The sequence below is a fragment of the Hyaena hyaena genome, unplaced genomic scaffold (assembly GCF_003009895.1).
Source record: "Hyaena hyaena isolate Hyena2069 unplaced genomic scaffold, ASM300989v1 scaffold_107, whole genome shotgun sequence".
Taxonomy (NCBI): Eukaryota; Metazoa; Chordata; class Mammalia; order Carnivora; family Hyaenidae; genus Hyaena; species Hyaena hyaena.
In genome coordinates, this window is record NW_024080739.1 from 1,843,066 (window position 1) to 1,867,411 (window position 24,346).

The 24,346-nt window shown below is 42.3% G+C and overlaps 1 protein-coding gene across 4 annotated transcripts in view; it reads left to right on the forward strand.

Moving 5' to 3' along the window:
- Positions 1-24,346, forward strand: part of ARHGAP26 (Rho GTPase activating protein 26) — a 425,905-nt gene that overhangs the window by 334,931 nt on the left and 66,628 nt on the right. For all 4 annotated transcript variants that reach the window (XM_039236147.1, XM_039236148.1, XM_039236149.1 and 1 more), the window contains exon 20: positions 16,193-16,346. In XM_039236147.1, coding sequence (XP_039092078.1) covers positions 16,193-16,346 — 154 coding nt within the window. The remainder of the gene's footprint in view (positions 1-16,192; positions 16,347-24,346) is intronic.

Consider the following 24,346-nt stretch of genomic DNA (forward strand, 5'->3'; position numbering starts at 1 on the left):
CCCCCCCCTTTTTTTCCCCCCTTTTTCTTCTTTCTCTTTTCTCTCTTTTTTCCCCAGAACACTGACCTGATTAACTCTGGTCACCAGCTTGCTTAAACAATCACAACGAGTCCATTCTGTAAATGTAAATTGTACACCTACCGACATTTTCATCTCTTTCTCTCGGGAGTAATTAGACTATATAGTTTCGCTGGATAATTCCAGCACCCTTCTCTCACCTATCCAACCATATTCTACCCTTTACCTCTTTAAAAAAGCTTCTTATCCCTTCTGCCTGTTCATTCTATTTCCAATTGTGTCTCATCCCGCCCTGCCTTCTCTCTGTTTCTCTATGCTCTTCAACCAGCACTGCATACACATGGCTATTTAACTGTAGCTGGAAATCCAGGTATATGCTTTAAACCGTTCTTTGTCCATTGGTTATCTTCTTTTTTCCTTTTCTTTTCCCCTTTTTGACCCTTTTATGTATTTTATACTCCCTATAATTCGCCCTCCCTCCTCCATCTTTTCTCTTAACTTTTTCATTTTCCCACTCACTTTGCATGTTGGTTGAATTAACCTGTGCGTTTGTGTGCTCCTGCTCCCGGTGTTTGTTTGTCTGTTTTCTTTTCCAGGGCTACCTCAAGAAATAAGCTAGAGTACACAAGGTGGAGAGTCCCAAATATCACTACGAATAGGAAAATAAAATAACCAAGGTCCCAACAAGAGAGACTAATAGATACCATTTAAAAAACACTCTGAAAGGATAGGCCTTGAACAAAGAGTCTTCTTGGATATAGGAGCGCTCATAGATACAGAGAGCATTAACAGGTCTTTAAAACCAACAAGAGCCAGAACGCTAACTAAAATGACGAAACGAAAGAGCTCTCCTCCAAAGAAACTCCAAGAAGAAATGACAGCTAATGAACAGCTGAAAACAGATATCAGCAGCGTAACTGAACAAGATTTTAGAATAATAATGGTAAAATTAATAGCTGGGCTTGAAAAAAAAAAAACATAGGGGACATCAAAGAAACTATGGCTACAGACAGAATGGAAAATAAAAATAGGCATGAAGAATTAAAAGCGATAAATGAGATACATAATAAATTAGAGGCCTCCAAGGCACGGATTGAAGAGGCAGAAAGGAGAATAACTGATTTACAAAGCACCATTAAAGAAAAACAAGAAGCTGACAAAAACAAAGAGGCAAACTGATCCAGGAACATGAAAGAAGAGTTCGAGAGCTCAGCAATATGGTCAAATGCAACAATATCCGTATCATAGGAATCCCAGAAGAGGAAGAGAGAGGGAAAGGTGCTGAAGGAGTCCTGGAACAAGTTATAGCAGAGAACTTCCCCGACCTGGGGAAGGAAGTAAATGTGGAAATACAAGAGGCTCAGAGGACTCCCCTCAGACGTAACCTGAATCGATCTTCTGCACGACATATCATAGTGAAAATGGCCAAATACAAGGACAAAGAGAGAATTTTGAAAGCAGCTAGGGAGAAAAGGGCCCTAACATACAAAGGGAAACCTATCAGAGTGGTGACAGACCTATCTACTGAAACTTGGCAGGCTAGAAAGGAATGGCAGGAAATCTTCAATGTGATGAACAGTAAAAATATGCAGCCAAGAATCCTCTATCCAGCAAGCCTGTCATTCAAAATAGAAGGAGAGATAAAAACCTTTCCAAATAAACAGAAATTGAAAGAATTTGTCACCACGAAGCCAGCCCTACAAGAAATCCTGAGGGGGATGCTCTGAAGGAAAGGTTGCAAGGAACAAAGATACCAGAGACACCACCACAAACATGAACCCTACAAAAGATACAAAGACTCTAAACCCACATATTTCAATAATAACACTGAATGTAAATGGGCTGAATGCTCCAATCAAAAGACATAGGGTAGCAGAATGGATTAAAAAACAAAATCCATCAATATGCTGTCTACAAGAAACTCATTTTAGACGGGAAGATACCTTCAGATTAAAAGTAAGGGGATGGAGAAATATATATCATGCTACAGGAAATCAAAAGAAAGCCGGAGTAGCGATACTTATATCAGACAAACTGGACTTTAAATTAAAGACAATCACAAGAGATGAAGAAGGGCACTACATAATAATTACAGGGTCCATCCATCAGGAAGAACTAACAATCATAAATGTCTACGCACCGAATATGGGAGCACCTAAATATCTAAAACAATTAATCACAAACAGAAACAAGCTTATAGATAAGAATGTGCTAATAGCAGGGGACTTTAATACTCCGCTTACAGCAATGGATAGGTCAACCAGACAGAAAATCACTAAAGAAATAATGGACTTGAAAGACACATTGGACCAGATGGATCTGACGGATATATTTAGAACTTTACATCCTGAGGCCAGGGAATTTACTTTCTTCTCAAGTGCGCATGGCACATTCTCCAAGATAGATCACATACTGGGACATAAAGCAGCCCTCAATAAATATAAAAGAATAGAGATCATACCATGCACACTGTCAGATCACAATGCTTTGAAACTTGAAATCAATTACAGGAAGAAGTCTGGAAAACCGCCAAAAACATGGAGGTTAAAGAACACCCTTCTAAAGAATGAATGGGCCAATCAGGCAATTAGAGAGGAAATTAAAAAATATATGGAAACAAATGAAAATGAAAACACAACAATTCAAAATCTATGGGATGCGGCCAAGGCAGTCCTAAGAGGAAAGTACATTGCTCTCCAGGCCTATTTCAAGAGATTAGAAAAAGCACAAGTCCAAAATCTAACAGCTCACCTAAAGGAGCTAGAGGCAGAGCAACAAGAACGCCCTAAACCCAGTAGAAGAAGAGAAATAGTAAAAATTAGAGCAGAAATAAACAACATAGAGACCAAAGAAACAATTGAACAGATCAATGAAACCAAGAGTTGGTTTTTTGAAAAAGTAAACAAAATTGACAAACCTCTAGCCAGGCTTATCAAAAAGAAAAGAGAGAGCACCCAAATAGACAAAATTATGAATGAAAATGGACTTATTACAACCAACCCCTCAGAAATACAAGCAATTATCAGGGAATACTATGAAAAATTATATGCCAACAAATTGGACAACTTAGAAGAAATGGACAAATTCCTAAACACACACTCACTACCAAAATTCACACGGGAAGAAATAGAAAACCTGAACAGACCCATAACGAGTGAAGAAATCGAATCAGTGATCAAAAATCTCCCAACAAATAAGAGCCCTGGACCTGATGGTTTCCCTGGGGAATTCTACCAGACATTTAAAACAGAATTAATCCCAATTCTTCTCAAGCTATTCCAAAAAATAGAAGTCGAAGGAAAACTCCCGGACTCATTTTATGAAGCCAGCATCACTCTGATTCCCAAGCCAGACAGAGATCCAACAAAAAAAGAGAACTATAGGCCAATATCCTTGATGAATACGGATGCAAAAATTCTCAACAAGATCCTTGCAAATCGAATCCAGCAGCATATCAAAAGAATCATCCACCAAGATCAAGTGGGATTCATTCCTGGGTTACAGGGCTGGTTCAACATTCGCAAATCAATCAATGTGATCCATCATATCAATAAAAGAAAAGATAAAAACCATATGATCCTGTCAATAGATGCAGAAAAAGCATTTGACAAAATACAGCATCCCTTCTTAATAAAGACTCTCGAGAAAGTTGGGATAGAAGGAACCTACTTAAACATCATCAAAGCCATCTATGAGAAGCCTTCAGCTAACATCATCCTCAACGGGGAAAAACTGAGAGCTTTCCCCCTGAGATCAGGAACACGACAGGGATGTCCACTCTCACCACTGTTGTTTAACATAGTGCTGGAAGTCCTAGCATCAGCCATCAGACAACAAAAGGAAATCAAAGGCATCAGAATTGGCAAAGAGGAAGTCAAACTTTCACTCTTCGCAGATGACATGATACTCTACATAGAAAACCCGACAGACTCCACCAGAAGCCTACTAGAACTGATCCAAGAATTCAGCCAAGTTGCAGGGTACAAAATCAACGTACAGAAATCGGTTGCATTTTTATACACCAATAATGAAGCAACAGAAAGAGAAATCAAGAAACTGATCCCATTCACAATTGCACAAAAAACCATAAAATACCTCGGAATAAACCTAACCAAGGATACAAGAGATCTGTATGATGAAAACTATAGAAAACTTATGAAGGAAATTGAAGAAGACACAAAGAAATGGAAAAACATTCCATGCTCATGGATAGGAAGAATAAATATAGTTAAGATGTCATTACTACCTAAAGCACTCTACACATTCAATGCAATTCCAATCAAAATTGCACCAGCATACTTCTCAAAACTAGAACAAACTATCCAAAAATTTGTATGGAACCACAAAAGACCCCGAATAGCCAAAGTAATACTGAAAAATAAAACCAAAACGGGAGGTATCACCATCCCAGACTTCAGCCTCTACTACAAAGCTGTCATCCTCAAGACAGTATGGTATTGGCACAAAAACAGACACATAGACCAATGGAACAGAATTGAGAACTCAGAAGTGGACCCAAAAGTATACAGCCAACTGATCTTTGACAAAGCAGGAAAGAATATCCAATGGAAAAAAGACAGCCTTTTTAACAGATGGTGTTGGGAGAACTGGACAGCAACATGCAGAAGAATGAAACTAGATCATTTTCTCACACCATGCACAAAAATCAACTCAAAATGGATAAAGGACCTGAACGTGAGACAGGAAACTATCAACACCCTAGAGGAGAAAGCAGGAAACAACCTCCTTGACCTCCACCGCAGCAACTTCTTACTTGACACATCCCCAAAAGCAAGGGAATCAAGAGCAAAAATAAACTGTTGGGACCTCATCAAGATTAAAAGCTTCTGCACAGCCAAGGAAACAACCCAGAAAATTAATAGGCAACCAACGGAATGGGAAAAGATAGTTGCAAATGACATATCAGATAAAGGGTTAATATCCAGAATCTATAAGGAACTCACCAAACTACACGCCCGAAAAACAAACAACCCAGTGAAGAAATGGGCAGAAGACATGAACAGACACTTCTCCAAAGAGGACATCCAGATGGCCAACAGACACATGAAACGATGCTCAGCATCCCTCCTCATCAGGGAAATACAAATCAAAACCACACTGAGATACCACCTCACGCCAGTCAGAGTGGCTAAAATGAGCAAATCAGAGAACTCTAGATGCTGGCGAGGATGTGGAGAAACGGGCACCCTCCTACACTGTTGGTGGGAATGTAAACTGGTACAGCCCCTCTGGAAAACAGTGTGGAGGTTCCTCAGGAAACTAACAATAGAACTCCCTTATGACCCAGCAATAGCACTGCTAGGAATTTACCCAAGGGATACAGAAATGCTGAGGCATAGGAGCACATGTACCCCAATGTTCATAGCAGCACTCTCCACAATAGCTAAAACATGGAAAGAGCCTAAGTGTCCATCAACAGATGAATGGATCAAGAAGATGTGGTTTATCTATACCATGGAATACTACATGGCAATGAGAAACAATGAAATCTGGCCATGTGTAGCAACATGGATGGACCTTGAGGGTGTTATGCTGAGCGAAATAAGTCAGGCAGAGAAGGACAAATATCATATGTTTGCACGTATAGGAGGATTAGGAGGAACTTGACGGAGGAACAAGGGGGAGAAGAAGGGGGGAAATGGGGGAAAGGGAGAGAGGCAAACCATGAGAGACTCTTGAATGCTGACAAAAACTGAGGACTGATGGATGTGGGGGGGAGGGGGGAGGGGCATGGAGGAGGGCACTTGTGGGGATGAGCACTGCGTGTTATGTGGAAACTAATTTGACAATAAACTATTTGTAAAAAAATAAAATAAAAAATAAAAAAGTAAATTATACAACTGAAATTTAAAAAAAAAAAAAAAAACAAAGAATGTTCATCCGACCTGTTACTTCCCATCTGTGAAATGCGTACCATGTTTTGGAGTCGGCAGATCTCGCTCTGAATTTTTGAGCGACTCCTCTCTCTTCATGTAAATCTATAAACTCCAGTTTCTTTTGACTAGAGTTGGGTTCCGATACTGTCAGTTGGCTGTTGTGTCACTGGGGATGCACACTGTTCACCTGTCATTTCCATGCTGTGCTCTTTCGGTTTCTATGACACCTGTCCAGCTTTGATGTCACCTTACCTGTCTTCAGGTTTTGGCCACACAAGCATGTCTTCACATAGCTCTTCTGTACCTTGGCACTTGGCAGATGATATTTTTCAGAACCCCATTTCTTCTTATTTCCACCTGAGTTCAATTTTGCTTTTCTCTTCACTAATGTACTTGCACTTGAGTATTTTCTCTGTATTGCGCTGATTAGCACTCTCTTTAGTCCCCGTTGAGATGTTTAATAGTCCTCAGACTCCTAGTGTAGCTCCCTTGGATGCTTCCTTTGAGAGGTTCTAGTTGTTCGTCAGCGCAAATTTTTCTCCCCCGTCTCTGCATTGCCCCCTCTCTGTGCAGAAGACGCTTGTCTTAGATACGAATCTGTGCCAATGCTCTTGGCCTCAGGTTACAGGTTGCCTCCCTCTTCCTGGAGAGGCTCATAGGCTCCATCCTCTGTCTTTGTACTTCAGGCTCATGGAAGTATGTGGCATAGTAGCTTATGCTCCTAGATATGGGTCTTGTTTTCCAGAAGGAGTTTGTACTTCTGTGTAAATAGACCCCTTGGGTCCCACGCACCTCCATAAGATTCTTTAGCTTTAATCTATGGGTATTAGTGGAATCTTCTCCAGGCAGCATCTTACCTTTCCCTGAAGGTAGAGATATCTTTATGATAACTGTGTTCTCTTCCCAGAATGAGGAGCTAGATGTTTTCTCCTGCTCTGTGTTGGATGGGGACTTTGGTCAGTCCCAAGGCAGTCCATGACTCTTCATAGACATTAAGTGTGTGGTGGAAGAGGGACTAGGAATGAAATGGGAGCAGTCTCTGAGATTAAAACTTGGTGGAAGGGCACCTGGGCGGGTCAGTCAGTTGATCGTCCGACTTCAGCTCAGGTCATGACCTCAGGGTTTGTGGGTTTGAGCCACTACATTGGGCCCTGCACTGATAGTGCTTGTCCTGCTTTGAGTTCTCTGTCTCCATCCCTCTCTCTCTCCCAAAAAATAAACAAAAAATTAAAAATTAAAAAGTTTATGGAAAAGAAGGAAAGGAATTGATGGGGAAATACAGGATTTAGAAACATAGCAACACATGTGAGTCACTGAATATTGTCATTGAAGAGGGCACCAGAAATCCAAGTTGTATGTAGGTGGTCAAGGATGCTTTCTGAAAGGTAGAATTCTGAGTAAGCTGCTAAAGGAAGTGAGTCATAGTCTCACACAAAAGACAGAAGGGTGGCCGTGGTGCTCTACAGAGGGAACATGGGATAGTCTTTCTAGAAGTAGCAGAGGCTAGCTCTTGTCTCTCAAACTGAAGATTGTGGAAAGCTATGTTCCCAAATTGAACTTAGAAAACATGGTCCTGTAGAAATCACTTTTTTGTTAATGTATGTTTAATGTATACATGGCTCTTTAATTTATCAAGTGGTTTCTCATGCTAAGCACCATGCATAGGGACACCTCACTTAATCTTTACAATTACATAACACAGGTACTGTCCCCATTTGAGACAATGGAGGATGATAAAATTTATCTTAAATGACGTACTCAGGATCACACAGCAACAAAGTAGGTTTGAATCTAGTTGTTCTGACTGCAGAGTTCACTGTTAGCCAATGATTATTCTGCTTTCTGGTTTCAACCTGTGGGGTTGTTCTTGAGGAGATGTGTATCTGTGTGCTTTTGTGACCTAGCCTGCAAACCCAACCTGAATTCTAAGGGGAAATATTTCCAGTTCTGCTTATGAACCTGGAGTTTAAACTTGCATTAAGCGAGAGATCTGCTTATACAGAGCTGGGTGCTGGGAGTGGAGGGCTGGTGTGGAATCATAAGTAAATGCATTTGATGAAGAACCTTGAGACCAAGTTAGATCTGAGCCTCATTCAGTAACAGCAACAATAAAAGTTAAAATTATTACACCTCGCCCAACATGGCAGACAGCCTGCTAAACGTGTCCTTATCTCATTTCATTCTCACAACTGACCACTGCCGGATGAGTCAAGTTCCCCCTCCCCACACGTGACAGACAAGGAAACTCCCGCTCCAGAGGTTAAGTAGTCACCCAGTTGGTAAAGCACTGAGGAGGAATCTGTACCCAGATGATGGCCCTTCCCCATGCCAGATTGTCTCCAGAAGGGTGCCTCTGTCATTTCTTGAGCCACAGAAGTGAAAATCTTTTTAGACTGAATTATAGAAGCAGTAAAAGCCATCTGTCCTAGCATCTCACGGTTCCATGGGGGCAGTTAGAACCATCTTGAACGGATTCCTCCATATGCAAACCACCAGGCAGCTGCCCCTCCAGATCTTGCACCAACTCTGCAGAGAGCAGTCTGCGTTCAGCAGGGCCTTTCGTTTGCTGGGCCAAGGCAGTCACTATGACTTGGGCTCACAGAACAAATGCAACAAGGTTTTTTCAACTGCAGTGGCAGATGAATGGTAGCAAAGGAGATGGCTTTTGAATCTCCAAGGTCTCACACAGATACATCGTCCAGCAGAAATCAGAGTGGTATATCTAGGTGAAAGGCACTGACACAGAAGCTGTACTTCTGCTGGAAAGCTGTAGAAGGGGGAGCCAGAAGGATTAGAGAGAACCCGCAACCAGATCTGGTGCCTTTCAGAGTTTGTCCAAGAGATCATGAGGTGACATGCATCACCGATTTTTATCCCGCATGTTTAGTACTTATACCAAGGTGTTGAAGCCTCTTTCTTGGAACAGTGGTCCTTAAACTTGGTATACATTTGACTCATGTAAGGAGTTTGTTAAAAGTACAGATGCCTGGTCCCCTCGCAGGTGAGCTCTGAGTCAGGAGGTCTCTCCAGTCAGACTGCACTGTTTCAGTGCCATCTCTGAACCACCATAGCCGCTCCGAGACCTGGAGTACGTCACTTTCCCTTTCTCAACCTCCATTTGCTCATCTGTAAAATCGATCACTCGTAACAGCTTCCTTGGAGGGCAGTTCCCATGATGAAGTGAGCCAGTGCAGGTGCATGTCAAGTACTTGACACTGGGCCTAGAATGTAGTAAGCACCTAATAAATGTTAGCTACAATCACGATGGTTATCATCAGACTGTAGCTTTACATTACATTTGACTGAGGAAATACTCCCTCTCTGGATCTTGCGGTTTCCAGAGAAGAGGCCCACATGTGAGGGTAATGCCAAGTCACCCTGGCCCCAGAGAGAGCAGTTCTGGTGCTTGAATTCACAGATATCAGCAGCTGGGATGAGTTGCAAAGTACTGGTGGGGCTGGGGGCTGGGAATAGATTCTTGGGCTGTGTTTTAACGGATCACGCTAACTAGCTGCTGAGATTATAGCTCTCGTTAATTCTTTTAGCCAATATAATTTATCCTAGACCCTTTTCCAGACAGACCAAGTGAGAGGTTAAGAATTCAGCCCATATACTTCTCATTTGTGTCTTCCTGGTTGAAAAATACCTGGGAATCCATAGCATTCAAAGGCTTATTGCATAATGCCTCTCTCCCAGCACTCAAAGCTGTGGCTTGTGCCTTTTCTCAGGTTGCCTTTGCAGATCCTGGGGGCTCTGGCCATGCCTGTTTGTTTTGGCAGGTGACATGTTTATCCACGTGGATGCCTCCTGTCACACAGACTGTAAGGTGTGATGTGGCTCTTGGCTTAATTATACATGGTGATTGTGTGTGACTGAAAACCACATAGTTGATGTGGCCATTTAAAAAATGATGCCCTGGAAAGCCAAAAGGCATATCTCTGGCTTTATCACTAAATGAACTAAGCAAGTAACTCGACTTTGGCTATGATGTTACACTCTTTTGTTAAAAGTATGTATCGTATGTTTGTATGTATAGAAAAATGACTGGACATTTACACACCAAACTATGTATGGAATATTTGTATGCTTTTCTGTACTTTGGGAGTTGGAGAGGAATGCATCTTGATTACATATTGACTACTTTTTACATCAGTTAAAACAGACTACCTATTCACACATTCCTTTACTATCCCAAACCCATTTTTCAATGAGTCATGGTATAAAAATAAGTAAACATATCACTTTCTGTTTGCTAATGAGCGATAATATAAGCATTCTGTAGTAGATTCCCTCACTTATCAGGGAACCAGAGATTAAAGGAAGAACGACGTCCCTCCAAAGCAAGTGCTCAGCTGGGAGGGAAAAAAAAAAAAAAAGGCTTGGTTGTACATAGTAGAGTATCTGTTTAACTCTGATCCTTCAACTCCCAGTTCAGCCATATGTAGACATTCGTTCCTACATTGTGGTCTTGGAAACAGTGTCGTTTCAGGGGTGGGCTTCCCCACTGTGCCTCCATGCCTTTTTCCTATGAATCATTTCAATCCTGGGCCAGCTGCAATGATTCCCCCATTCTCTCGTGAAATCCAGTTTTACTGGCATTCTTTCCCTTTGCAGAGGAAAGGGTTATTATGAGCTCCATGAGTAGGAAATAAGTCATTCACTCCGCATAGGACCAAAATTCGTATTTTTGCCGAGGACAACCTGCCAAAAGTTGTAATGCCGCGTACCGTGTCCTATGGTCACAATAACACAGTGACCACATTTTTTACTTATCACTTCACTATTTAGTCCGTCATTGCCCAACCTGCTTTTTAGGACTGTTTTTTGAAACATTGCCCAAAATGTTCTTATGTGCCCAAACACATTGCTCAGACTGCCTTTTAAGATTATTTTTATCATAGGGACTGACACCGGGTCAGCATGAAATCATACCACCTCAGATTTTAGTGCGGCTTGGCACGCCACTGTTAGCAGGAACGAAAACTATGACGGAAAAAATTGCTTCAAAAAGCCTGATTCTAAGCTTCTCATGTAGTTAGGTGTTTCCCAGAGATGGTAAACTCAGAAATTGCTGTGCACTCATCATTTTTTATTGCAAAATTCATTAAGCTGCCATATTATTATCATCCTATCTTGTCAAGATGATACATTGCAGACTTCATTGCAAAACTTTAACAAGCAGGAGAAAGTACACCTCTCTTCCTACCACAGCAAGGGAAGGCCTCTGGGTATATTGCTTTTGTCTTATTATTTTGTGTCTCAAGCCTGTGTCTTTGCAGAACTTCCGTCAGTCTGCTAACTCCCTTTCCTCCCTGTTTGATCGTGCAGACCGCGTGTTCCCCTCTTTGGGCTCTGTGAGATGTAAGGAGCTGTTCTTAAAGAACATTTCTCTTGCCTCCTTTGACAGCTAGGTCTCAGACATCATGGGAAGGTGATGTTAGCCCCTATTCAGACAGACGTCCGTGCATGGTGGGAAACCTCCCCCAGAGTGACGTTGTAAGTCTGTGCTTCCTATTTGTCTTCCCACCCTAAGTATTCAGTGGGCCAGGGTGTCCAGGCTTGCCAAGACGTGTGAATTCAGTTTGGTTCTGCATGTGTGTTCCTGGCCTTGTCTGCAGGTTCCATGATCAACAGAGCCCCTGCCTTTTGTGATTGCGGTGGGGGTGGGGAGGGAGTGTCATTAGAGTGAGCAGGAGTCACTTGTTAAATATGGAAAGGGAGGTTGCTTAGCTCCCAGATTTCCATGGCAACCCCCAGAACAAGTACAATATCACCAAAATTATTCTCTGGCTTTCTTTTTTTAGTTGCAGTGATTTGGTTGCATAGTCCTGTTTTTCCGCTCCTGATTTGTACAAAAAAACACAGACTCTGCCCACTATAACCATCACTTTGGTTTCAAGGACATCAGCAGTGTCTGTCCGAAGCACCTGAAAATTCAGTCACACAGAACTGCCCCTTTGCTATGCTAGCAGAATATGCTTTGACGGCTTATTGTCACCTTATATTTATTATTTGCCGTGTTCCCATGCGTGGGCCAGGTGCTAGGAGCATGTGACTGATGCTGACCTCACAGGCCACTGTAATAGACGCTTGACGTGTCCTTTATGGTCATACATGCCCCTGTCCTCCGTAGTTTGCATTTATAAAGCCCCAAGACCACATCTCGTTTATCACTCTTCCTAGAACATGTGTTCATAAAAACATCCAGCGCTTACCCACACATGTTTACAGTTGTTTGGGGACTTATTTTATCATTTCCTTGCTCCAAGCCCCTGTCTGTGACTGAAATGAAGTGAGATTCTTGTTGACAAACGTGTTTGAAGAAAGCAAACGTCCCCATGGACTTGAAGCAGTTGAGGCATACTCCTGAGTTGTGGGCATTCTTTTGCTTTTGGTCATTTAAATGGTTCTCTCTGATCCTGTTGATTTGACTCATAACTGTTGTTGTTTTCCTTTTTCAGTCTCCTAGCCTGTAATTTCCTTTCCTTCAGCAATCTAATTGTTATCAGTCCTTCTTAGACCTTTTGATGACGATGCCGGAACTGGCTTGAATCATCAGTGTCTCGAATGGGTCCAGCTCTGATATGTGAACAATTTGGTTAATTTAATTTTAAAAAACTGTGCTTTAGGCTGCCTGTTCTCATTATGTTTTTCTGTTAGGGCAAGTACTCATATGCCCACCTCACAAAGTTCCCCCTGCTTGGAGTGACATTATTGAATCATGTTCTCTTTATTTTTTAATTCATGCCAAATGCTTTCCAATTTGCCTTGGTATGGTTTGTTATATAACCACTAAAATATTTGATTGGCTGTTGATTTTACTCTCCACCTCTTCTCTGGCCTAACTTTCACTGTCCTGCTCATCCTTTGTGAAACACCTGTCAATTTTTCAGCTCAGAAGTCTGCCTGTACCTCAAAGCTCTCAGTCTCTCTGTTTGAAGTCTCATGTCCAATACACCATAGTGGTCTTACAGTCACAGAGTGCTAGGTTTCCGGATTTCTTTACCATGGGGTCCATTGAGGCATACTGGCAAAGAGTCTGACTTCTCATATGCATATTTGGCTCTCTTGCCCACAACACTATGAAGTTTTAGTATTAAATTTATTGTGTGTTTCCTTGTTGAACAAAGGACTCCTTTCCTTGATGTTTTGCTTTTGTTGTCATTTTGTTATAGGTTATGCCATACATGTAAGGCCTGAGATATCTAAATGTAAGTCAAAATAGAGTGTCAAAAAGGATTTATTTTCTAAAAAAGAATTCTGATCTTCCCTGAATGAATTGCTGGAAATCCTTGATTTCACTTTGAGGGTAGCAACTCATTTAATTGTTTTGGCTTTCTAGTCCAGGCAGGGTCAGGCTCTCACTGTCCAGCCCTGTCTTCGTTCCTATGTGGGTTCATTTCAGACAGATGTCAGTTTCCCTATGTAGCAGTCTTCTTGCTTCCTTCATGGAGAAAGCCAAACATTTTACCCAAGTCCCATTTGTAGAATGAGATTCTTATATGAGTGTTAAGATACTGATAAAATGTTTTATAAAGCGAAGCATCTTCTTTTTTAAAATAACTTACTGCCAAGTTAGCTACCATACAGTGTATATTGTGTGCTCTTGGTTTTGCAGGTAGATTCCTGTGATTCATCACTTACATCCTGGGTGTTACAAAGCATCTTTTTCTAATATTTTTTCAGTTGTGATTTCAAAGTTTTATCTGACCAGTGTTTAATCGTAGGTTACTTGCAGCCTATCAAGGAAGGTAGACATGCAAACAAATAAATAAGTGCAAGTGAACAAATTCTCTAATTCTCATCTGACTAAAATACCTGGGAATTAGCGTAGGGGTTCGCTGTCTGGTAGTGTGTTTGGTACTCAGTAAGTACTTAAAAAACATTAATTGAATAGATGAAAATTGAAGAAGATTCTATCTCAGATACTCTCTTTTTAGAATGGATAGTAAGAAGGAAAAAAAGTCCCAATAGTATTTTAGAAAAACTAATGTATTTTTAGCAAGGCGTTGTTTTTAATTTATAGAATCACAGCCCTCTATGGGCAACTAAATATTATCACAGTAGAGCTATGAACTATGGTTATACTCTTCTGCTTCCTGTGAATTCAGAGAATTACGTCATGCAAATTTGTCCTCAAACTAGAGTTAATAAAACTCTTCATCTCTCCTTCCCTGTGAAGCAGAAATTGACTGCGTTGAGCCCTAGAGAGGTGTCATCGCTATGCCCTTTTCTATATGTTAGTCTTGAGCTTCTCACAGTCTTTGAGAAATCTCTATAAGAGTATTTTGGGCAAAGGAAAGTTTCACTTAGCTGATTCATACTGACAAGTGGCATATCTTTTTTCTCAGTGATCCCCTATTTGTAATTTTAGAGTTGTTTTTCTTCCTGATAGCAAGTTCCCATTTAAAGGCCCTAGTAGTTTTCCTACATCTTGGCTCATTGTAACTCTTTCAGTTTCTCTTTCTTTGTTGTTGTTTTTGTTTGGAATTTAAACTCTTGAAATATGAATAGTTCTAAATCTCAGGAATCAAGTTAATAATCTCTTTTTTTTTTTTTTTTTCAAAATGTACTTCAGTTCAGAAATGTCCCAGTAGCCTCATGGGATTTTTGACTCTTCTATAGGGTTTTGTGGTTTTTGATTCTTCTGTAGGTTTTTGTGAGGGCTTTTTTTAAGTTTATGTATTCATTTTGACACAGAGAGAGTATGAGCAGGAGAGAGGCAGAGGGAGAGCATCCCAAGCAGGCTCCGTCCTCTTAGCACAGAGCCCAATGTGCGACTTGATCTCGCAAACCATGAGATCATGACCTGAGCCGAAATCAGGAGTCAGTTACTTAACCGTCTGAGCCACCAAGGCAACCCTCTTCTATAGGGCTTTAAACATGGCATTGAGAGTTTGCTAAGATACTAGGGACTTTGGGTATGTGTGCGTGTGTGTGTGTTTGTTTATTAAATGTGAAAATTAATATCTCCTAAGCATAATATATTTTTATGCATGTGACTAGTGCAGATGGAAAAATATTTTTTATCACATCATTCCCTTGATTGCCTAAAGAGACCTGAGTTCCAATGTCAACCTCTAAATTACCATGTCACTGAGTCTAGTCTGTCTTCTTTGGGATATGGTATACCTCTGGATCATTTCAAAGGTCCAGTGTGCATTAACCCAGATACTATTTCTTGATAAGTGAATTGATTGCCTGCAACATCAGCTGATTTCATTATGGTGTATCTGTATTAAATGTGGGACAAGAATGACCTTCTAAGTCTCTAATATTTTACTACAGCAGTGGTGCCCATACCGTTTAGCTAAATCATCCCCCAAATGTTTTCTTCATCACACGGTTCCAAGTTTTTAAGGATGAGAAGAAAAAGTTATTTTCTTTGAACATTGCTCTGAAGTTTACAAAATGCATTCTTGCATATGATCCCACTTGATCCTCAAGAACTTCTCAAGCTGTGCAAAGCATCTGTCACTCTCCCCATTTGATAGATGCATTAACCACAAAACAGAGTGAAAATTGCCTGATGCTGCCCAACCAGTCAGGTGTGGAGTCTTGAAGAGAACTCTGGTTCCTTCTCTACCAGCTTAGTAATAGTCTCTAAGCCCTAATATGACTGAGTGCACTGTGTACTTGGTGTTTTTATATGCAGACTACTCTGTAGTCCTTATAGATCTGTTAATCAGAGAACTAACTTAAAGCTAGACATCAAATACATGGGGCTGGGAGCAACTCAGAAAGGTTTGTCTTGGTCGTGGTCAGGAATTTAGACTGCAGAGTCATAAAGAAGTTGATGGCCAAGGAGTAGATACTTTATAGTGAGGCACTGTAGAATTGGAGACAGGACACAGCCCCAGCAATTAAGTCCATATTGGGGACAAGAGTTTTAGAATAAAAGGTGAATGGCACAAAAACCAAGGGGATCTGTTTGTATGCAAGGGGCTGTGAGGACTGCTCTGTGTTTTGCCCATCTACCAGTCAAAAGAAGATGCACAACTTCTGGTACAGTGGTAGGGCCACAGGGAAAATGGCTGGTCCGTTTTGTCAGGCCAGGGGAGGGGGGGGATTTGCTCCCAAGTTGCAAGTTACCTGTTCTCTTCTTTGCTTTCCTCTTCCTTTTCTACCTGTAATTCTTACCCTTTCCTGTGTCTTTTTCTTAGCTTTGTTGAGATCTCAATCCATTCCCATTGTTGGTAAGTTTCTGTATGTATGTAGAAACAAACTATTCCTATGAAATAATAGTAATATGGGGCTGTGGCCTTGTTTTTCCGCAGAGGAACAAAGAAACAGCATCATCAACTCCAGTCTGGAATCTGTTGTCTCATCAAATGCCAACAGCATCCTTAATTCCAGCAGCAGCTTACAGCCCAACATGAACTCCAGTGACCTGGAACACGATATGCTCAAACCCACCCGGCCCAACTCACTGTAAGTATGGTGTCTGGCTGCCTGCCACACAGTAGGCCCTTGCTGAGCCCTTCCACCCAGAATTGGCTCTCTGGCCCCATCTGACTTTGAGCATTGTCCCATGAACATGATTTTAACCTTCTTCCTAAATGTGGAGCTTGGCTAGTTTGTTGTGGACTTTTTAAGCATCATCATCTCAGAGGGGAATCATTATTCTTGACATACTGCTTCTTGGCCTTGGTGATCTTTGATTTACCATCCTGCTGAGATGGCTTTGGTGATGGCTGCTGACTATGCTGGCTGCTGGGCATGGAAACCGATTCCTTTGAGTTTTACAAAGCATCCAGGAACTGTAGTAACTCAGCAGAAGCAAGTCTGCTTCACCCATATATGTTGTCTTGATTTCCCTTCTCCCTGATGATGTGGAGTATGTCCTTTGCTACCTCTGTGTCTCCTTCTAGAAAAAGAGCCCTCCACCCCCAGTGGCCCTTGGAGTCTCCAGACCCTCAGACCATAGCATGACTGTGATCACATACCAGAGACTAGAAAAGAGAGGAATGTTTGTTACGGGTGGTAAGCACCCAAAGCTGGGAATAGGCCATTTGGGGGCTGCTTGTCCATTCCTCCCCAGGAAAGCAGATCTATGGTGCGAGGGCCAGAAAGTTCTCCCTTGCGGTTTCCTCCCACATTGCTTAGCATGCTTCTTCAGACCAACGCATAAATCTTGTCAACTGGAGCCTTTGCAGAAAGTATGTGAGGCCATGACCAGAGCAGCTAGACTGTCAGGCTGCAGTTGTATAAGACTCGGAAAAACAGAGCTGACCTTGCCTTTCTCTAGTGAAAATAGTCAGACATTCAGCCACAGATTGCCTTCAGGGCAACTGTTGCACTTGGTGAGGCAATGGGACGTCGGAACCTTCTCCTGCCCCTCTCTGTGCCTTGGTTGCAGGGTCACACCCTGCCATTCTATTGTCTTTAAGATATTCACAGTTTACAGATTGGCAAAATGGGCGCAACATTTTTTGCCTAAGAGGCTCAGGAATATTAAGGCATGAGGGGCAGGGGAAAGGACTCTAAAATGGAGTTAAGGGGTACATACATTGCAGATGAAACAGTAGCATAAGATGAAATCATATACTGGGAATATATGATCTGTTTTCAGTGGTTGGCAGCTTTAAATCCCACCTTGATGTTCAGGAAATTGAATTACTTACCTGTTACCTGGTGGGTAATATATTTACTCGCCAAGAAGTATACCATTGCCTCAAGAGCTCACAGTAATTTAACTCATGCAGTTTACGGGCAGCGAGTCTCTTCTGCTTCTCCACACTTGCCTGTGGGCACTCCATCTCTTGCTGTCTGGCCTTGTCAAGCAATGCTATATCTGCTTTCCTAGACTTGAAGGACATTATGGTTTCTCTTCTCTTCTCTTCTCTTCTCTTCTCTTCTCTTCTCTTCTCTTCTTTCTCTTTCTCTCCCTCCCTCCCTCCCTCCCTCTCTCTCTCTCTCTCTCTCTCTTCCCCCCCCCCCCATTTTGTCTAAACCTCTGTACCTGTCAGTTCCTGATGTTATTTGTTGCTCAGTATGAGCAAGGTTGAATTTCTAGGCCAGGTTGATTACTGTCCCCTGATTTTACCTGGCAGTACCAATTAGTGGTCTTTAATCTTCATTTTTAGTATCCAGGAGCTGGAAGCCCCTTGAGTCACCACTGAGTACAGTATGTCTAAAGGGATGACTTTGGCACCTAAGGGATAAATGGGACAGTGGAGCAGGAAACTTTGTATTTGTATTCTTCAGTTGTCTAGTTCAGTGACTGGGGGTCACTCTGCCTGCTTCACACCATCCGTGGGGACCGTTCCCTGCCTGCTGCAGAATTTGGGGGCTTTCCCAGGGAAGGAAGGGTGATGCCAGGAATAGCTGGACTTTGTTTGACTTTCAAGGAAAGTTGGATGTAGGAGTGTGGATGTTTCTGACACAACTGCTATCCTTCTAGGCTTCTAGTGAATACCTTACTGATACCAGTAGGTCTTGAGCTCGAGGCAGTTCCTGAAGTGGAAGCAATGTTGATACGGGCACCGACACCAGAGTTTACCACGGCCCTGAATGAGGGCCTCACGAAAGGCCCTGTAAGCTCTACATCAAGTTCACCGACCATTTCTGAAATCTGAGGCAGTGAGATGCCATTTTCAAGTCTGTGCCTCCCTCATTTTTTCTTTCTGTGATTTGCTTGGGTGGATGGACCATGGACAGGAACGAGGTGATCCTGGCAACAGAAGCCACAGTAGTTTCCCTGAGAAGGCTAATCCTTAGAAGTCTGTCAGCAGGGTATGTCTGGATAACGGGGCTTAGTCGCAACCAATGGAGACGCCTGAGGAATGAAAGCATCCATTTTCTCCATCATTGCCCCCTTTAAAGTGCACAGAGATCCTTGAATGGGAACATTTAATGATGCAGATGAAAACACAAAACAAAGGGGGTGGGGGATTACCATTAGTTTGAATATTAATTAGGCATAAAGTGGGGAACCCGTCACCAGAAACTGTCTGTTCTCCTTTTTATTTCGTTCATTTGCTTTTCATTGTTTTCATAATGACTGGAACGGTCATTATGACCGTGTAATAGTCATAATGAAAGGAACATGCTTTGTGACTCAGCAGCCTTTGGTACTTTAGGGAGCACATTTTGCTGTCTCACTGGTAAATCTTTCCTAATTCTCCAAGGAGACCAGGGCCCTCTTGTTTGTGTGGGCATAAAGCTAAATCAGGCATCAAAATTAGAGATGCACCATTCGAGCCATGCCAGGGCAAGGCCGCGGTGTTTACATCCTCAGCAAGTCCTCAGCCAGACCTCCTAAAGGGTAGCCATCTCTCCTGAAGATCAGAGGACATGTGGTAAGTCAGGACCAAAGTCCAGCTAGTCTAAAATTGGCAGCAACTATTACTGACCTACTGTGTGGCCAGAACTATGCTAAGCTACCAGGGGTAAATGAGAAAAAGGATTCCTGGCCTCCCCAAGAATTTAGTCAGGCTCAGGAGGAAGGACAGTGGTATATGGCAGTGCTAAATAGGATTTCTAGCTCTTAAGTGCTTTTCAAGTTCACCAACTTTTTCTTTCACATTTATTTATTTTTGAGAGACAGGGAAAGACAGAGTACGAGCAGGGGAGGGGCAGAGAAAAAGAGAGACACAGAATTCAAAGTAAGCTCTAGGCTCTGACAATTAGGCACAGAGCCTGATGCCACAGAGCTTGAACCCATGAACCGTATGATCATGACCTGAGCCAAAGTTAGACGCTTAACTGACTGAGCTACCCAGGTGCTCCCAGAGTTCACCAACTTTTAACTGATTATGTTGAGTACATGTGCCAGTGAGAATACTGGAGAAGGTGGCTAGGTGAAATGTGAGGTTGGCATTAGCTAAGATTACATAGATCAAAATGGATGTATGAAGACATTGCAGATAAGGGGGATGGGAGAGGCAAAGATGATCCATGATGGATAAAAGCAGCCTACAGACATGTGTATTGGTAGAAAGGGAGCTTCCTTTCTCCCCTACCACTGCCACCAAACAACAAAGCAAAAACAAAAACAACACCTACTAAGCCAACATTTATTTATTTGTTTATTATTTTTTAAATTTATTTTGTTTACTTAAGCAATCTCTATACCCGCCATGGGCTTGAACTCATGACCCTGAGATCAAACCAACATTTCATGCTGAAACAACTAGACATCCACATGCAAGGTAGCTAGATAGACAGATAGGGATACAGACTTGATATCTTTCAAAATATTAACTCAAAATGGATCATAGACCGAAATGTAAAACGCAAAACTGTGAAATTTCTAGAAGATGGCATAAGAGAACATCTAGATGACCTTGGGTTTGGCAATGACTAGGTTCGTGATCCATGAAAGAAAAAAATAGCAAATTGGACTTGATTTAGGTTAAAAACCTATGTCCTACGAAAGATACTATAAAGAGAAAGAAAAGCCAAGCCCAGAATAGGAGAAAATATGTGCAAAACAATATCTGATAGAGGATCGGTGTCCAAAATATATGAAGAACCCTAAAAGTTCAATAATAAATAAACAGCCCAGTTAAAAGCTGGGCAAAAGATCTGGACAGGCACCTCACTGAGGAAGACAGGTAGATACAAATAAGCATATGAAAAGACACTCAACATCTTAGGTCATTAGGGAATAGCAAATTAAAACGGTGAGATCTCTCTGAATATCCATTAGAATGCCTAAAATCTAAAACAGTGACAGCACCAAAAGCTATAAGGATGTGGAGCAACAGGAACTCTCATGCATTGCTAGTGGGAATGCAAAAGGAGACACCCCCTTTGAAAGACAATTTGTCAGTTTCTTAGAAAGCTAAACATAGATTTCTCATCCAGCACAGTCCAGCAATCACACTCTTCAGTGTTGACTCAAATGAGTTGAAAACTGAAGTTCACACAAAAACTTGCCCATGAGTATTTATAGCAGCTTCATTCATAATTGCCAAAGCTTCGAAACAACCAGGATGTTCTTCAGTAGGTGAATGGATAAACCAACTATGGTCCATCCGGACAATGGAATATAATTCAGTGATAAAAAGAAGTGAGCTATGAAGTCAAGAAAGAAGCCACTCTGAAAATACTACAAAATGGTATGATACCAAATATCTGACATTGTGAAAAAGACAAACCCGTAGAGTCAGTAAAGAGATGAGTGGGCAGGAGGGAGGAGTAGGTGGAACGCAGGGCATTTGTAGTGACGCCATTGTCTATGGCACTGTAACCGTAGGTATCAGACAAAATGCATCTGTCAAAACCCATAAAACCAGTGGCTTACAGAGTGAACCATAATATCAGCCATGGACTGGAGTTACTAATACTGTATCAGATTGGTTTTTCAGTTGCAACAAATGTACCTCACAAATGAGAGATGTTAATTACGGGGGAATTCAGGCAGTGGGGTTACATGGAAACTTTGAGTTATTTTGAGCAATTTTTCTGGAAATGGAAAATTGCTGTAAAAAATTAAGCCTATTAATACATTTTTTAAAATCTGGATTTCCAACTTCTTTTGAAAAGTTAGAGGATTTTGTCACACTAAATCCATGTGTTGCTTGGTAACAGAGGACACTGGTCACAGGGGCTATCTTCTCACACCTGGCCTGCTTTGCTCTGTCTTACCTTCTGGCTCTATCCCTGTGATAGGTTAAATATGGCCAAAGAATCTTTGCAACCCCCATTTAGAGGTGGACTCCCTGGATCTAGGCTGGTCCTCATCCTCTGCCTTGATTTGGCCAATAAAATGTGGTAGAGATGGTATCGTGTGTGACATTGAAGCCCGGGCCACAGGGCCTTGCAGCTTCCCATCCCATCTTCTTGGAATCTGGCTGCCATGTAAAATGTCAAGTCTAGCCTCCTTGATTATGAAAGACCATTGGAGAGAGAAGCCCAGCCATCCCAACCAAGTCCAAGTCCAGGCCACCAGTCCGTTGAATGCAGTCAGATGAGCGACTCCAGGAGGGACAAACAGAAAAGCTGCTCATTCAACCCACAGATTCATGAGAAATAATGCATCGTGTATTTTTAATCCACTGAGTTAGGGCCAGTTTACTCAGCAATAGTTAAATGACACAGGGCCTGTGCATCAGTGACCTCAAGAGTCCTCCAACTGCCTTGGGAGAGGGCTTGATTGCCTGGACGAGGTGGAAAGCCAGGAAGCGTTCTCACTGTAGAGAGTGGCAGCATGGAGACTAGCCTGTCAATTTTCAGAATCTTCTTTGAAGGAAAATGATTCACAAATGAGATTCTAAGAAGTTAAAAGACAAAACAAAAGCCATAACTAATGACTGAAGCAGTCAGAAAGGTAGCTCAAACACTGGCACGGAAAGCTGGAAACCCAGGGTTTTACTGCTGGCACCAACATAGACTGGCTGGTGCCAGTCCTCAGCCCCGGCCATGCCCATCCCACCGCTCCTTGTGCCAGAAGAAGCAGGGCCGTCCTGTCTCTGAGAAAGGAGGTTGTTCAAACAGCACTTACAAAGGACTGACAAAATAAAAGTCACTCCCTACTCTCACAGTGACCAGTGGAGTTGGCCTTATGCTGCCGCCTTTCTGGAAGATAGTGATTTTTAAGGAGGAAGTAAACAAACTCTAAGAAAGAAGTCAGGGGACGCCCCACTAGGGACATACAAATCTTGAGTGATTCCCTCAAGTTGAAAACTGCTAGGTGAATGCTTTCTTCAGACCGCTGTGGAAGGGATGGAGAGCGTGTTAAGATGGAAAACAGGCTGGGAGGACAGAGGATGATTCTAGCCATGGGAGGAAGCCACCCTTGGAGTTGTCCCTGCCCGAGCGGTCCCCACCCCTAAAAAATAACTCACTGCCCAGTAGCCTCATAAATAAAATGAATTTTTCTTGCCATTACTGCTTCACACACACACACACACACACACACACACACACACACACACACAATTTCCAAGTTATTTCTGGTGACCTAAAAGATGTGTGCATGCCAAATGCCTTCAAATTGTGCCAGAGTCAACTGTCCTGTACCTCTTAGTGGCCACTGAGAGGCGAGAGAACAGCCTCTGGAATTCAGAAGATAAACAGGGCTTGCGTCCAGGCTGTGTTGTTTCTCTGAAGCAGTGCTGCTCCTTCTGACTTTGATTCAGTTGCTCTCAGACGAAATCTGAGGAACACTTGCGAGGTAGCTGAAAAATTTAACTTCTCTTTTACTTAATTCAGCCACCATTCATTCACCACATGCTGTTTGAGCACCTCCTGTGGGCTGGGCGTTATTCTGAGTGCTGAAGATGCAGTGATATACCCAGGGTGGGGCGGAGGGGGGGTGGGTGTCTCTTCTCCATGGTCCTGTCTTAGAGCAGATACAGGAGGTACAGCAGTGTCTGTAGAGCAAATGCTGGAAAGTTCTGTGGACAGAACTAAGGTGGAATAGAGGAAGTGCTGATTTGGAGGGAAAGGAGGCAATTCCTTTAGTGCTTTCCACCTCATTTTTCCCATCTATAAAACAGGAATTGTACCTCCTCAAAAAGGTGTGGGGAAGATTAAATGAGATCATCTTTTATCACCTATGTTTAGCCCTGTGAATAACAGTTAAGTTTGTTTGGAGGGCCTCCTGCCCTCCTCCCTATTTCCTTTCTCTCCCTGTGTCCCTCCACCTCAGTGTGTCTTTTTTGTGTGTGGACAGATGTCCCAGGTGGTTCTCCTCGCCTTCCCACACCGGCTTCCTACCTGACTTCGGAGAATATGATACTAGAGCTGTCATTCCAGTCATTGAGTTATCAGTGAAAAGGAGGAACTTCTCTAGGGGCAGGCCTTGCCCCTCTTGAAACCCAGACCACCTCGGGGCACAGGCATGCCTATTGCTGAACCATTTGGAAACATCCAACTTCCATGGGGTTGAGCTGTATGCATAGCTGTTATTTTTTGAGACCTAATGGATCACAGAATGAATAATACGCATTGAACGGTGATAATAAATGGTACATTTTTAAAAAAATTTTTTCATCTAAGTGCAATTTTATGCCAGAAAAGTTACACCCAAACAGGCAGCTATGATTTTACTACAGTGATCTTGATTTGTCATTCTTTGGAATGCAGAGATTCAGAGAGGAAGTTTTCCTCGGTGTCTAAATCACTTTTCTGTGGAGGAGGATCTCTCCTCTGAGACTGAGGATTCTGATTCTCACCCACCTCCAAGCAGTAAAGGTCTCTTCCGATTGTTTTGCCTAAAAACTTGGTGGCATTCTCCACCTTGGGAAATATTGTGAACACAACATCATTTGTCACAAGGGATCAGTTGCTTTTTTGTGTTCTTTCTCACAACCTCTATGGTGGTTCAAGTCAAGCCCGTTCACGGCTGTTTCTTAGAGCTGCTCAAGACCATCCCACTCACACCTCGGTCTGCTGGGTCCACCATGGCCACGGCTCCTCCAAGAAACCAGGCCATGTTCCCCGGGCCTTTTTAGAGACTGTTGCTGATGTGACCCGTATTC